Here is a 16,982-nt window from a genome sequence, read left to right as displayed (position 1 = left end):
TAAATGTATATCATACAACAGGATTTTTCAGTGATCAAAGGAACACATCTCAGACCTTGTTACTTTTTATGCCTTGTTGATAATGACAAGACTTGGCTTCGTCCACCGAGGATGATCTTGAAACAAGGAAAAAATTAGTTAACTAGTCTCATTATCGGTGTCATTGATTAATTTTGTTGCTAAGGAATCCAATTTTGACTAAAAAAGGGGTGCGCTTTTGGAGGGTGCTCCCACTCTACGAATGGTAAAATAGCAGGACCTTTCAATTAGAATCCATTCCTTGCGATAAAGGCAAGAATGATAACTGTATCAAAACCTAATACTTCATCATTTCTCAATAGTGATGGAGTAATACGACATGCACTAAACTTTACTACAATACAATACAATTTAAAAATTGTGTTATCTGTAACAAGTCACATTTACAATTATACAATATTCTGGTTTGAATTTAAGTTTGAAATGTGTCATTTTGACAGCCACCATAGTAAAGGCTCTCCCACACTGGCGCAATTTGTTCGCGGCGGCAGCGGTAGCGAATAAATAGATTTTTTCCGCGGTAGCGAAATTCGTGCAAGCACCCACATCTGGCGGTAGTTTCACCGCTGTGTCGCCATCGTGTGCAATGGATTCGTTGTCGAATGAAGAGGTGCTTTTATTGTTTAGTTTGCTAGCAGAGGAATCTTCTTGGAGATAATTTTAACAATACCAACCATTGATCTTGTTGTCTCATGGGATTTCCATTGTCAGATTTTGACCACTTTCGGCACTTGACCAGGTTTAGCCAATGTGGATTGATGTTTCGATAGATTTTGGCCATGTCAGATTTTGGCCACATCCAGAATGGTACCCGGAACACGGTCTTGTAAACGTTAACTGAGGCCCAAGGCCAAACATATGTGGAGACCCATCGAGTACACCAGAGTCTTTTTTTAAAGTCATTAACCATATCAAACAATTTAATAAAACCAACTATCCAACAATTCAAATCACGTCTTTCAGATTTTCTCTCATGATACCCGGTTGCTCAGAAAATATTCAAAAGATTCAGGTGTTCAAAATTCTCCAAAATTTCCACTAGATATTTTTTCAATATATCAGATTGATCAGGTATGATATCTGAAGATATCCCACTATCCGACAATTCAAATCTCATATATTCTCTCATATCATACCAGGCAGCTCATAGATAATTCCTTGTTATCCAGGTATTATTTTGAAGATTTACAACTGTCGAACAATTAACATCACACTTCAGATATTCTCATATGATACCATTCTATTATAGTAAAGTATTCTGGAGATATCTTGCTATCCATAAATCCAAATCACATCTTTGATGTTTTCTCATATGATATCAGCTAACTCAGAAGTTATTCCAAAGACTTTTAAGTGATCGAGGATATTGATGAGGATCGCTGGATATTTTTTAAGATTTCAGGATGATCAGGTATTATTCTGAAAATCTTCATCCGTCCAACAATTAAATTCACGTCACAGATTTTCTGTTATGATACTAAGATGGTCAGCAATTATCCCAAAGACATTTATGAAAGCCACTGAAAGTTTTCAGGATGATCAAGAATAATTTTGAAGATCGTCAACTGTACAACATTTCAATTAACGCCACTTGGATATTATCTCGTGTTTGCAGGTGGCTCAGGAAATATTCTGAATATTCTGTATATTATTCTGAAGATCTCTTAAAACATGTCTCTAAGATATTCTCGCAAGAAAGTAGGTTGATCTGGAATTATTCCAAAGACCTTCGGGTGATCAAGGACCTGCAAAATGTTCTTTGGGTAATTTGGTGATTCATATTAGATATTTCTCTGAAGATCTGTAACTGTTCAATAAATGATGTCTTCTAGGTTGGGTTGGTTGGTTGTCTTTATTAAGGAGATTTTCAACCAGACGCTGGTTCATCTCCGGGGATGTCTTTTAGATATTCTCGTATCATAGCAGGTTGATCAGGAATTATTCCAGATACCATCAGATGATCAAACACCTGCGTTCTCTGTATATCTTGTCAAGACTTGAGGTCGATAAGGTTTTATTCTGGAGGTATCTTACTGTCCAGTAATTCAAATCTCAGATATTTTTTTTTCAGAAAGCAGGTTGAACAGGAATTATTCTTATGTCCTTTAGTTCGTCGAATATCTGAATAATGTTCTCTGGATTTTTTTACATACGACTACGTATTTAATTTCTAAATATACTGGGGGTCACATTAAAAAAAATCAAAATTCAAACATGTAAGGAAAAATCCCAAACACGTACGCAACGATAGAGCGCAAATTGAACAAACGACACATTGCGCATGCCCTTCTCACATGAGCGAGCTAAATGCTTGGTTGATCGCTCACCATTTCACCATTGAGTGGTCCTACGTCAAGCTTCCGTTCGTGTCCCTAGGCACAGACTCTTATACTTTTTTTTTAATTTCTTCTGGTTGATTAATGATTATCTTGTCATGTCTCTTAGATATTCTGCAGGTTAACCAAAAATCATTCTAAAAACATTCAATTGATCGTCATAACGTCCTCTGGATAATTATTATTTAATATTTGTTCATGTTCAATCATGTTTCTAAGATATTTCTTTCAAAAAACAGGTTGACCCGGAATTATTCCTAAAACCTTCAATTGATCAAAGAACATCAGGTTGAGGTTAAGACATCAGGTTGATCAGGAATTATTTCAAAGCACTTTAGTTAATCATTGATCTTCAAAATGATCTTTGGATATTTTGTGAAGAACGAGAAGTCTCGTTGATCTGGTATTATTCTGGAGACCTCGAACAAGAAATTAACTTTTGGTTCTAAGATATTCTATCAAGATAGAAGGATGATTAGCAAATATTCAAAAATCTTCAGTAAATCAAAGTGCTTGTTTTCAAATTTTTTTTCTGGATAATTTCACAAGATTTCAGGATGATAAGCAATTAATCTGAAGATCTTTAAGATCTTTAAATATTCATCATATCAAATCATGTCTATTAGATACTTCTAAAACCTATAATTGATCAAAGACCTACAAAAAGTCCTTTTGATATTTTGTCACGACACATCAGGTTGATCAGGAATTATTCTAAAGATCTTCAACTGTGCAGTTTTTCAAATCCTGTTCCTAAGATATTTCTTTCAGAAAGCAGGCTGATCTGAGACCTACTTTTGATCAAAAGCCTTTATAAAGTCCTCTGGATATTCTGAAGATCTCTATCGTTCAATAACTCAGATCATGATTAAAAATATTCTCTTAAGATCGCAGATTGCCCAAGAGTTGATTCAGAGACCTTTAATTGATCAAAAATTTCCATAAAGTCCTTTGGATAATTACAGAATTCAGATTGAAGATCTACATCTCTCCATTTATTAAAATCGTGTATCTCAGGTATTATGTTACGATAGTGGGTTGATCAGGAGTTATTCCAAAGGCCTTCAGTTGATCAAAGATCTTTATAATGCAAGGTATTGATAAATCACGTTTTATTGTGCAGATATTTAATAATTCAAACACGACGTTTGAGTGTCTCAGATATTCTTCCAATATGACAGGCTGATTATGAAGTAATGGAAAACCAAAATTATCTGGTCGAACATTTCAGTAAAGTCATGCTTCATGCTGAACTAGTTCTTTTCTGAAGATCTTCAATTGATCATTTTGTTTGTTGATTAGGACTTTCAGGAAAGACTATTGTATATGTTTTCAATATTTCGTAGAATTTTTTGAACTTCGTAGAACTTTTTCGATTATCTTAGAACTTTCCAGAAGTACTGATTAGAAGTAAAGATATGGAACTTTTCTGAAGTTAACAAAATTTTTCTGAAGTTCTTTGAACTTCCTCAAAGGACGCAAAAATTTTCTTCTTCCAATTATAATTTTATAAATCACTGATTGCCAAAGCAAAGCACTCAGAGAACAGATACCACGCTTTTTCGGCCACCGGATACCGCACTTCTTTGGCGGCGAAAACGCTGCAGACAGCGAATCGATAGCGAACGACTATCGAATAAACCACGAAAAAAATGCGCCAGTGTGGGGTAGCCAGAATATTCAAAATTTTCCTGATTATGAAATTGAAGTAACAAACCATTTAATTTTTATGATTCTTCTTCTTATTCGCAATTCAAGTTTATTGCTTATCGCATGCTCTCAATTTAGTGTTCTAGATGCACTTCCACAGTTATTAATTGAGAACTTTCGATGCATGTACCATTTTTCCATTAGTATAATTGTGTGGCAAGTGCAATCATACTCTATGTTCCTGGGCATAGAGTAAGATTGTCGAGTCGAGAAATTTTCCAACCCGAAAAATTCCTAGATCGGACCACTCATTCGCTACATCATATCGTAAGTTTCCTATCTCATTATTTTTTAAGCCTGGGAAATTAAAAAGTTTAGTCCAAAATCATAAAAAATCGTATCTTTGAAACAGAATCACGAACAATGTTCGAAGTATAGAATAAATGTTTTAAGCTCAGAATTCCTCAGGGGACCGGAAAATTTTCAAAAATACCGGGAAACCGAAATCACTGAAAAAAACGGGAATAAACCGGAAATATTTCGTGAATTTCGATGAAAAATCGGAAAAAAATTATCCTTTGGCCTTGAAAAAAAAAAAATCAAGATCATTAGACTAAACATAATTTTCTGGATACAGTCATTTTGAAGAACTGTTCAGAAAAGTGTAATGAAAATTCTAAAGGATTTTCGAAGAGATTTAAGAACCAATCTAAGGATTTCATAGAAAAATTCCTAGGGATTTTCGGAAAGAACTTTAAAAGAGTTTTGGCTAGCACTCTATGTCATATGTAGGAAGCGTTCCAAGGTAATTGTTAGAATAGCTGATTGTTATTGGTTATTCTGAAAGATATTTCGTGACGATTGTGAAAAAGATTCCTGGTTAATTTTCAATGAGCATTCCAAATATTAGAAGAATATCTTGAAAATTTTGATTATAATTCCAAGGAAATTTTGATGGTATTGAATTCTGTAGAATGTCCCAAAATAATTCTACGGCCAATGTCAATGTAAAGCTAAAACTAATTTCAAGTGAATTATGAAGAGAATTTTTAGGAAATTCTGAGGAGAATGTCAAGGGAATCGAGTTTACAATTTTAAAGAAATTTTGAGATATTTTAAAGGGAATATCGAGGATAGTACCAATGGAATTTTGAGAAGAATATAGAACATATAATTTCGAGAAGAATATAGAATTTTCTGGGGTACATTGCATGAAACTTCTATGGTGAATTCAATCGAATTTTAAATAGAATCGTGAAAGGAAGTTTCAGTGATTTTTTTTAATAATTAAAAGTTAGAAGTAAATTTTAGGATGAGTTCCATGATTTTTTTTAGGATAGAATTTCTAGATTGTGTTAATGGCAATTGCAATTGTTTTCAGATCTATTTTAGAGAAATCCAGCAAAGAACTCTGTGGAGGGAAATTATTTTAAAGAATATTCATTAGAACAATCCAAAGAAATCCTATAAAGAATTCTATCCGATATTTAAAGGCAAATAAAAAGATAAATTTTGGTGTCTTTGTAGTGATTCATTTAGCTTTGCGACCCGTTTGACTCAATCTCATTCAGATTTATGTCTAACTTAAATGTATATCATACAACCTTGGCGAAGCTAGGTAGCTAAGAGGTTACCATTTATGATTACTGAGCAATAGGAGTGTTATCCCAGGACCGTCTCCTTCCTTGCAATTTTTCACTATGTCTTATTTTATCCCCACTAGATTTAAAATTAAAACAGTATGCTGCTTTCATTGATCGCATCACCTTACCACAGTGAATACTGATCTAAAAATAACCCATCCCACCACTAATACAACTATCCTTTCCGCGCCAATTCTCGCGTAACTTTTCAAAAGGCCCTAACTAACAAATGTAAACAAACTGAGTTAATCGATACAAACTACTGCTCTTCTATCATTGTATGTGATACAAAAGCATCCATCCAAATTTTTTTAAATTGTTTATGATAATCATAAGTAAAACAATTTCCAATGTACAGTTTGGAATGATGGATACTTGATTATTAGTTCGGATATTTAGAATCTGAAGAAAATGTCCAATGTAAAACTCACTGATTATGTAATTGAAAAAAATCGTCCGATGTCAAACATGACTAGTCAAAACGTCCTATGTGATTTTTTTTCTATATTGTAGCATGAAATTCAAATTAAAATTGCGATTTTACCGTTTCTACTGAATTTTTAATGTTACTATTCACTGACTACGGTAAAAATTGTATTGCAAAATGGATTGTTTCTAAACAGTTAAAATAATAATCTGTCGGACTTCAAATTCGGTTTTCTCGAAATAGCGGATATGTTACATTGGTCTCGTTGAAAATTTACTCGAGAATAATGGAGATGCAGAGGTATACTTTGGTAACATCGAAACTAATCATCTTTCCCCTCCCTAAAGACCGCGAGGACGTGGCCGGCGTCGGAACTGATTTATAAATATAATGCATCAGAGAAAACTTGTGCATTGCAGAAGGAAATCTAATTCCCAAGCTCAATCTATGTAGTGCTCTGGGAAATTTCACTGGTTCTGAGCACTAACGCAGTAACAACTATGAAAAAAAAATGTTTATCATGCATTCAACTAATCAGGATCAGTGCTGAGATTGGTCATTATAATTGAAAGAATTCACGTGATCAGTGTTGGAAAAATATCAAAAATCAAATCTCACCAAAGAACAAGATCACGCTTGATTTTCATACACGGTATTTCAAAAGTATCCAAATTTGGGTAGAATCGACCTAGATCAGTCAAAACTGAACCTACCCAAAAATGGGTAAACTATGTTGGGACCAACAAGTTGACAAATGAACAAAGTCGATCGGACTCATTTCGATGTTGTCCATTTGTCAACTTGTCACTCCCAACATAGTTTACCCATTTTTGGGTAGGTTCAGTTTTGACCAATCGGGGTGGATTATACCCAAATTTGATTAGCTTTGAAATAGCGTGTAGACAAAAGTCAACAAGCAAACAACTGCGGTTGATATTGTAAGCTGTGATATCGCAACTCGGACTCTCACCTCACCAGCTGCAAATCTTACCAAGCTGTGGTGAGATTGAGTTTCGTGATTTTGGCTATAGGTACGCCCGAACGCAACCGAAACTTCCATAACGGCTGACAGCAGTCGCTTCGTGTCTGCCATCGGTGTAGAGGAAAAAGAGATATCATAATTATACCTTCTCTTTCTAGCATAACGAGGTGCAACGGAATCTTTTTTGCGTTGATTCAACTCTCAGCTTCAACTTTACACGTTGGGAATAGTCTCGCAATATCAAAGGAGATTGTAAAGTCAACATGATATTTTGCTCCAATATCACGCGTGATATTGAGAGCGTATGACGGCGGAAAAAGATCAATTTGCTACTGATTATGCCATAGCTGCACGCGATGTTGACAAAATTATTTTTGACATCGTCACTGGAAGAATTGATTGTCTTCAGTATTTACAGGTCACCAAGTAAATTTGAAAAATGCTTATGCAGTTTGACAGAAATATCCATTTCGGTTAAATTACTCATTTGACCTAATGACCCTTTGGGCCTAATCACATTCGGCCAAACGACATTCAACGTAATAACGTAATTCTCCAAGTTCAAAGAATGTTTGCCCGCCACTATTTTCCTAACCTGGCTGCACCCTTGTGATTGACTATACATTCGGATAAAACCTACTTTAAAAATCGTAATCAATAGGAAACTATTCCTTCCACATCGATTGTTGAATTCTGGATTCAAAGGATGATTATTTGCTAACTCCTTTGATAGTGATTTTTTTTAATAGATGAACTATCCTAGGTTTGAAGAGCAAACAAAATTTCCTTGAAGGTTGCATTGTTAACTTTTCAGTACTCGCGCCAACTTATGCAACACGACCACTCACGCGTCTTGCAAAATACAACAGTATGTTATTTTCACCTTGAGAGTACTTTTTGAAACCGGATATTTTCCAAAATATTCTGCAGATATTGGTCTATTGGACGTGGGTATTACATTTATTGAAACATGTTTGTGAAACTATACGAGTTGAACGAGTTCCAAAGTCAGTAGGTTTATTTTTTTGTGATGTACTTTGTACAAGGCCGCCGAGTACTGAAAGGTTAACTGTTTTGGTTGAATTGCACATTTTCGAATCAGATTATTGCTTATAATTATACTATCAATTTTCCTATGTTTTCAAAACTTTCTCAAAGCCTGACGATGGACATGGCCTATATGTATGCATATTTTTCAGGAATACGATCCAAAATCTGTTCACTGTTTTGTTTAAGTGAATCATTCTTATTGATTTAGAGACATTTATGTTGTGGGTAAATGAAAATTTGATTGAAATCAGGAAACTGAAAAGTAAAGCATATGATGTGTATTAAAATAGAACCAAACTTTCACAAAATATGTCATTCGGAAAACATCGCATAGATTGGTGTGTGTGTGTGTGTGTGGTGGTACATACGAAGTGTGTTTTAGTGTGAGTATTGTGAAACATAAACAACTCCTGTGACAAAGTAACAATGGTGACAACATTCGCGCATATGTGTTTGTGTACAGGTGTTTGCGTGTTGTGTGATTCCTTATGTTTGGTGATGATGTGAATTTTCTGAAAAATGTGACATAAAAGATTGATTTTGATTTAGCTCCAATTGGTCCTGATTGAACATCGATATTAGCGGCTCAGGTCGGTTTTGAGTCTTCTTCGACACGAACGATCAGCATATGTTTGTTATGATGAAAACAGTTACGTATAATATATATATGGTTTAGGAGATGTCTTGCGTAGTGTGTGTGAGTGAGTGTGAGCAAAATGTTTAAATCGAGTATGCGAGAGGCTGATGATCGAGAGTGTCCGGAGGAGCATCAGGACCTACCTTTTGGCGTTGGATTCTGGATACCGAACAGGTGCTGGTTGATGAGTTTGGTTGCCGAGGCTATACTTTTGGCTGGCATGAAGGAAGATCTTCGTGTCTTTTTGATGAAACTGCCACCGCTAGCTGTAGCTGTAGCAGCCGCGCCCGCCTCTTCAAGGCTTTCGATCGAGGATTTGAGATTCTCGAAGCGGGTTTTAGGCCTAGCAGCAGCGGCCAGCGCTGCCGAGGTGGCACCCTGCTGGAAGCGGGTCTTGCGATGCTTTGGCACCGGGGTCTCGTTCAGGCTGACGCGGCTGCCCCGATCAGACGTATCGAACGAGGCCTGGAATTGCTTATATTCGTCGTCCATCGGGCTGGCTCCCAAACTTCTCAGGCCAGTATCTCCGGAAGCACTTTTTTTCACCTGCGATCGACTACCTACAGAACGTTGCTGTTGAGAATCTTTCTCCAGTGGATTTATGTACAGATTGTTCGTATCTAGCGTATCTAAGTCGAATGACATATCTACAATATCGGATGTTAGATCACCTTGTGATAGGAATGGATGCGTTTGACAACTAGCGTATGTATCAGAGCTATCGACACTAGCTAAATCACCATTGTTACTATTACTATTGTTATTACTAACGCTAGCGTTATTGTTGTTACTGGTACCGTTCGCGTTACTATTCACATTATTATTATTATTATTACAGTTATTAGAATGTTTGATTGGTGTATCCACATACGGATATGGATATGATATTGTACTTGGACCGAATTGTGCTGGTGGGGCTATACAGTTATTGTTCATACTATTCTTTAGCATACGCATCTCTAAGCAGACCGTCGTGTGGAAGTCGGAAGTTGGAAGTGGCATTAAACCTTCAGCATCGATAAACTCTTTGTACTCCTAGCCGGGGGTGAGATAATGGATGATGGCGTCCACGGGTTGAGGAAGAGACAGTACAAATAGAGCGTTATTAGTTAACTTGTAGCAATACATTACAATGATATCTACACATTTGATTTATACTGAAAAAAAATACCACACATTTAATGAAGATATTGAGAGGAAAATTGAAAAACAAGGGATAGTGTGTTTTCTATCCTCCTGGATGATTGGTGCAATTGAGTAGGAATACAAATATTCACACAAACTAAAATTCACTACACTACAACAGAAACAAAATCGAAATTGTGAGATTTATCGGTGAAAAACATCCGGCTGTGGAAAACTTGTAGCATTTGGAGTGAGACAAAAACAATAGGGGGAGGGAGGAGTTATTGCTTTGCTGGGTTAAGCACATTTTGCCAAGCGTATGTTATGTAAATATAGGTACGTACATATCGTTTCGTTGCATCGTTGCATGAACCGTTTTTAAACTGATAGGTAAATGGACCCTTTTAGAGACATAAGTTTGTGATTTTTACACATGAATTGTTAATATATGCTCAGAATTACGGTTTAAGTTGTTTGTAGGTTACATTATTTCGATGTTGTGTTGCAACAAGTGTCATAGAAATACATAAAGTATAGTATTGAGATGAATCTCGCGGGACGCTGCAGTGCTGGTAGATCACCTATTTGTGGTGCGTTACATTGTAAGATCTACAACCGATTCCTAGTCCTGACTACTTCAATCTAGGAGAAAATGGTTTTTCAGTAATCAAAAGAATACATCATATTCCTTGTTACATGTTATGCCTTGTTGATAGTGATAAGACTCGGTTTGCTCAACCGAGGATGACCTTGAAACAAGGAATAGATGGGTTAGTCTTCATCTATGTGTATCCTAACCTTCTATTAATTGCTCTCTAGTTTGAAGTGGTTAAGACTAGGGCTCTGATCAATGGTCAATATTGGTGTCATTACCTGATTTTGTTGCCAAGAAATCAGATTTTGATTGTCAACTCTTGGAATGGTATAAATGGTGGGATCTTTCAATTAGAATCGGTTCTTTGTGATGATGGTAACAATGACAACGGAAGGCTTCGCGATTAATGGAGGTTTTTTAGCAGGGTTTGCTCACGAACCGTGGTGTCGTGCGATCCCAAAATCCATACGGGATCTTAATCCGTACACATCATACAAAAAATTAGCGTTTTGTGTGAGATTTATGTATTCCAATTAATTTATTAGCTGTATGGATTATGGTCCCACACGGTATTACGGCTTTTTCGGAAGTTTCGTACCAAACTTGCAGTCAAACATTTTCTTGAAATATGAACAACCACTTCCTCCAGATCAATGTTCCGTAACACAGATAGATTACCTTTTCGTGGTGTAAGAACTATCACATCGATATCTGGTTCTAAACTCTTCTTGTTGACGGTTTTGAGAGTCTCCGAGGAACTGAGTTTCGAAACAAGAAAAAGTTCGGACCAGAGTATCATGAGTATGCATGGTCAAATATCAGTATCATCGATTGTTTGTCGCTAAGGCGATACGATCCAGCGTCCACTTTGAGTTTTCTAGGGAGTTATTCACGGGCACTATTGCGATTTCAGGCATTAAATTTGCATAACCACATTTGCTGCGTCGCATCCAACACGGGGAAGCAGTTTTGTTATTGTATGTTTACCGGTAGCAGAAACGCCCAGAATTGACCTCAATTGAACATCTTAGGAATGAAATAGGGCGAGCAGATCATAAGAAGCACATTCATACCAGAAAGGGATTAAAGCTGTGAGGAGTACCGACTGCCAGAAACTACAAATAACCTGGTCGAATCGATGTCACGAACCCTATCGGTAGTAATAAGATACATAAAAGAACAATCACACTACTAAGATTTGTGTGTGGAATGTTCAAGTTTTCAACAGTTAAAATTAAAGTTCTACGTCTTGACCGATCAATTTCACTCATTGAATTTGAGTTTTTTCATGTTTTCTCATTTCTGGTAGGATGATTATTTATCTAATTTATGTATACATGGTATGCTCTGATGTGAACAAACATGTATGGACATAAAGAAAGAAAGAAGCATTAGAAATGTCCATTTAATTCCACTACCGTAATTGTTTATCCTTGACAGATACGCGTATTTCATCTACAACATGCCGACTTCTTCAGTGTCTTGTACTTATTAGTACAGTATTAGTACAAGACACTGATGATGTCTGCATATTATACACGTATCTGTTAAGGATAATCAATCAAAGTAGGGGAATTCAATGGAAAAAAATTAGTCTATAGATGCCCACATTAGACTGATGCAAAATTTGAAATGTTCGCTCCGCAGTGTTCAAACGGATTCAAATCGGGTCCTGATTAGCCTCCGAAAGTTTAAACTCATTTGATAAGAAACTGAGTTGGCACAAACCATTTGAAGTTTATATGGAAATTACTATGGGAAAACAAAACTTTTTGTTCATTGTCTTCTAGCCTTTTTACATATTGTACTGTTCACAAATTCTATTGCTATTCTTATGGGATTTTTTATCAGCTACAGCTTTGCAGAAAATCGTTTTTCAGCCAAACGTCAAATTAAATAGTTATTAATTGTTTAAGAGATTGATAATTTTATGGCAAGATTAAGCAACTGTATTGTGGGCAACACTGTATTCTGCAGTGTGACATAGTAGCCATGATTTTTGTCCATTGTTCTACGCGCCATAAACACCAATGTTGCCTGCTGAACAGTTGATTGAGCATAATCAATTGAATCATTAATAATTTTTGTTCTTTACATTTGATCGAAAAGTGGTCTTGAACAAAGTTGTAACTGAGAAAATTTTCAACAAGCTAAGATATCATTTTCTAAAGTAGAGTGAACTGGTGAATTTTGAGATAGATATGAGCCGAAATTATGGTTTCTTCATAGTAATTCCCGTATAAACTTCAAATGGTTTGTGCCAAGTAAGCTTCTCACTAAATGAGTTCAAATTTTGGGAGGCTAATCAGGGCCCAATTTGGAACCGTTTGAGCACTGTGGAGTGGAAATTTCAAATTTTGCATCAGTCTAGCCCACATACATTAGGATGCATGGACAAAAAATAAATTAAAATATGCCGAGGTTTGCTATTTACTTACATTTGTCATTTTTATCATATTAATTTTGCACTACAGTTTAAATTAACTTTTTAGTCAATTGGCGTCCCATACTGACTTCGGTTCTGACCAGTATCTAATAACTGTTCATATTTCTCAAGAAGTATTTGATTTAACAGTTCAGCTTTTAATTACCATAGTGCTGATTATAGTCACTTTAGAACATTTCTAGATGGGGCTGGAATTAACGCGTAACAGCTTTTGTAAACAATTACTTCCCTCGTTGATTTCTAGATACTCCAGGAACGCCTACACAAACCAACATATCCATCGGGTAAGGGAAGTTCCAATCGATCGTGTTGTCGATTTACCAGGGAGAGTCATGACTTTCGAGAAATCATCGAGAGAAGTCATTGTTTACAAAAGCTGTTACGCCCTAATTCCAGCTCTATCTAGATTTATGGAATATAACTTTGACCCAAACATCGAAATAGCCGGCGCCGGTGGTGTAGTGGTAAGCGTGACTGCTTTCTCACACCAATGGGTTTGGGTTCAATCCCAGTCGAGGTCGGTGGGATTTTTCTGAGGCGAAAAAATCTCTGGTCACGTCTTCCTTCGGAAGGGAAGTAAAGCCGTTGGTCCCGGCCCATGTGTGTTTGAATGGGTGCGATATCCTACGCAGGTGTGGAAGCTGCCTTCCTGCACATTCGGTTGCCGTCAATGGATGGCGATCGATGTCCGTCGGTGATTGAAACTAGATTACGGAACAGAGACCGACGTTAAAAATAAAGGGAAAAAAAACCAAACATCGAAATCGATCCAAATCAATTTATCTACTGTCGAAGTTAAAGCTGCAAGTAGTACCCTGATCCGAGGTAAAATAAAATTCAATTAAATTAAGCGACGATCTTCAGCTCTTGTTTCGTCTGAAAAATGTCTGTAGAAGCCGAGATATCATATCAAGAAGACAGGTAACTTTTCCAGCACCAAAGCGACAGATACAGTAGTGCTACGCTTGAGCTTAGGTTGAAGCAACACGTTTACACTCAAACCTTTCTTTTGAGATTGGACTATTTGCTATCAATTTCATTCGGGGCATTTACCTTTGAGTGGCAGATGACGCGATTATGGCTGTCCCATATTGTTCGGGAAAGTTGTCAGTCTTCTTGATATGTTGTTTTTTGAAGAAGGCAATTTCAAAGAACACGCGATCCCACCATGGAAATTATCTGGTGGGATCTGTAAATCAAAATGAAAAGCGAAACTTAGCCCTGAGGAACAAATTCTAGACCCGCGTTCCAAAACTTTTTGGTAGCTTTAAGAAGGTGGCAAAACTTTATTCACAAATGGGGAAAAAGCTACAACTACAAAAAAGTTTCAAATTATGTAAGCTCCGGATGATTATGGAACTTGCGTTTTTGGTAAATTAAATGAAAATGAAAAAAGCGAAAATTATTCCAGTTATGAAGCTGGTTAAAATCCAGTTACTATTTTTTGTGTATGAGCCGTTTTGATTTCACCAACGGAATTAAACTACTCATCAACTCTTATGAATTACAAATTTGATATGTTCAACTGGGGTTCTAGGCATAAGAAAATCATTCAATAGTTGTTGTGTTTGGCACGTAGGTTTGATTGCTAAATCGTGAAATTGGTTTTGAGCGTCTTTCTTCACTTTCGATTTTGTCCTAGTTGGAATGACTTCTGAAATTTACTTATCACCATATTTTTGATTTTTTTTTTATTTTTTGAAACAAGTTGCACTTGGTTGAAATTTGAGATCACATGATCAAAAATATGGACGAAAAGAAAACAACAGATATAATTATTCCATACATTTACAGCTAGTCGTCCTCGCTGGATTTATGATTAAATATTATAAAACTGTACTTCGGTTTGATACTCTGTGTTCATGGGAAACTTTGGTGTAACTATTATGTTGAATAAAGAAATAAAAAAATAAAAAATAATTATAGTGCTTTCCCGTTTTGGACAACACGATTTCATCCGTTATTTGTTTCTGTTGTTATGTACCAATGCTTTGAGGGTAATTTTATCGTATTGCCAGTAAATTATGATCCCTAACGATCGTTCTAAAAAAGAAAAAGAATTCAGTGTTCGATGGACTTTATAAAAATTAAATAATCCAAAAACACGTGTTATTTAAAACGAGAAGGCACTGTATTGATATTTTTGACCATTTGTCCTTTACAATGTGCAGTAATTTGAAGGTAATCTAATGCACTTGTTGTTGAGAAATAAGTCAATGGTAATGTCGTGAGAATTCGGAATTGAAAATAGGTTCCTAATTTGTTTACTACGGAACGGTGACCAGCAGATGATTTGTTTGATTATCCGACAGGTTTGTGCCGATGGTTTTCTGAATTTTATGAAATTTTGCCCACAGGTTGAGTTTATGGTTATATGAACGATAGCAAATTTAAATAAATTCCGGTGGTTATTTGAATTTTTGTGTGTGGAATGATGAGCAAATTACCTCCACAATCCATTAAGAATATAAACTGAAGAATGTTTTCCATAGAAATTTTCATGGTGGAGGAAAATAGCCAACAAAATACAAGGAAAACCATTTTACGAGTTATGATTTTTTTCTCAATATATTTGATCTTATCGTTTTTGAGTATTTACCGAAAAACTGCGTGTCATTCTTAGAAAATCATAAAATAAACAAGAAAACGATAATTTTCATAGCTTTCCTATGACTGGTTATTAGTTTTTCGTTCATATCTCAAAACCGGTAGGATACACCACTTTAAAATTTTAACCAATGAATAACAAGACTAAGTTTGAAAACATAAAATAAAACCTTAAAAAACAATTTCATTACCAACAATGGCTTTTCCTGATTTTCCATGCGATTTTATTGGAACCGTCCGTGGAACTTTTCGTGGAAAACATTGTTAAGATTATATTTTCATGGATTTCTGAGAAATAATTTGCTTTTCATTTTAATACACATCGTTTTTTTATGATGCTTGGTACATGAGTTATTAATTTTCAAAGTACATGATGTCCAGGAACGTCTGATAACTTCAACTATGTCGACTATTTGGATTTTTTCCGTCTGTATAACCATAAACTGTACCTGGGGACAAAATTTCATAAGATTGTGAAAAATCGTACATTACGATCTGCATATCACGACGCTTGGCCATCCGCATTTACATGTTTAAAACTTAAGATTTTTTCAAACTGTACATGCTCTACTTTAGCATAAAAGCCGTCAATCAGTTATTAAAGTGCCCGAAGTAAAGTCGATATTATTTGTAATGCCTCGTCAGTTTTTCTCCCCTGAGAATTCTTTAACAAGCTTGGCCTAAAATAATAAAAATTCGATATTATACGTAACTTTACTCAGCACCCTCCTCAACCCATCCCTCAATAATTTGTAACGAATTATAACACTTTTCAATACATCCCTCACCATCTTTCGTTCCGTAATTTGCAAAAAGACCCCAACTAAAAACCTGTTTACGAAATAAAACTAGTGAAATTATCAATAAATTTATAATTTTAACCACCATCTCTGTCTGCGGTTATGTCGTGCACTTTCTGCTGTGACCAGTCCTGTTATGGCACAAAACGATTTTAACGACAGTTTAAAAAAAGTTTCTAATTTATTAGTTACGCAAAATCCTTGAAGAGTTCCCTTGAGAAAACCGGCGACCGCCATAGAGACACGAATCATCTCAGGGCGTGTTAATTCACACAAAGCGCATTAAAGCAACGAGGAGGAAGAAAGCGACACACTTTGAGACGACGAGACGTTGATAAGTTGTTAGTTTCACACTTTATTAAACCGAAGAGGAAAACTTTCTCCCAACAATGAGCTGATTTTGTTTAGCTGTTGTTTTATGGAAGAGACCAAATCGGTTAGCCACAAATCACACGGAACTCTATAAAAACTAAACACATTCACAGCACACTAGCACACGAACAGGAACAAACACACATACACACACACACTCGAAAAGTTGGAGACAGCAAGGAACGCGGTTTTAGTACACAAAGAAGCAGTTTTTGAATACAGCTGATGCGTGGATTAATTTGGAGTTGGAAAAGTTCTTGGAAGTATAGAGCC

At 35.9% G+C, this 16,982-nt stretch overlaps 1 protein-coding gene across 2 annotated transcripts in view; it reads right to left on the bottom strand.

Moving 5' to 3' along the window:
- Positions 1-16,982, bottom strand: part of LOC135699297 (potassium voltage-gated channel protein Shab-like) — a 430,144-nt gene that overhangs the window by 17,443 nt on the left and 395,719 nt on the right. For both annotated transcript variants that reach the window (XM_065219523.1, XM_065219524.1), the window contains one exon: positions 8,908-9,799. In XM_065219523.1, the coding sequence (XP_065075595.1) occupies positions 8,908-9,799 (892 nt within the window). The remainder of the gene's footprint in view (positions 1-8,907; positions 9,800-16,982) is intronic.

Source organism: Ochlerotatus camptorhynchus, unplaced genomic scaffold (assembly GCF_037179485.1).
Source record: "Ochlerotatus camptorhynchus isolate MF236.1 unplaced genomic scaffold, CSIRO-AGI_Acam_v1.1 ptg000105l, whole genome shotgun sequence".
Classification (NCBI taxonomy): Eukaryota; Metazoa; Arthropoda; class Insecta; order Diptera; family Culicidae; genus Ochlerotatus; species Ochlerotatus camptorhynchus.
The sequence above is the reverse complement of the archived record's forward strand: the minus strand, read 5'-3'. Positions and strand labels throughout refer to the sequence as shown.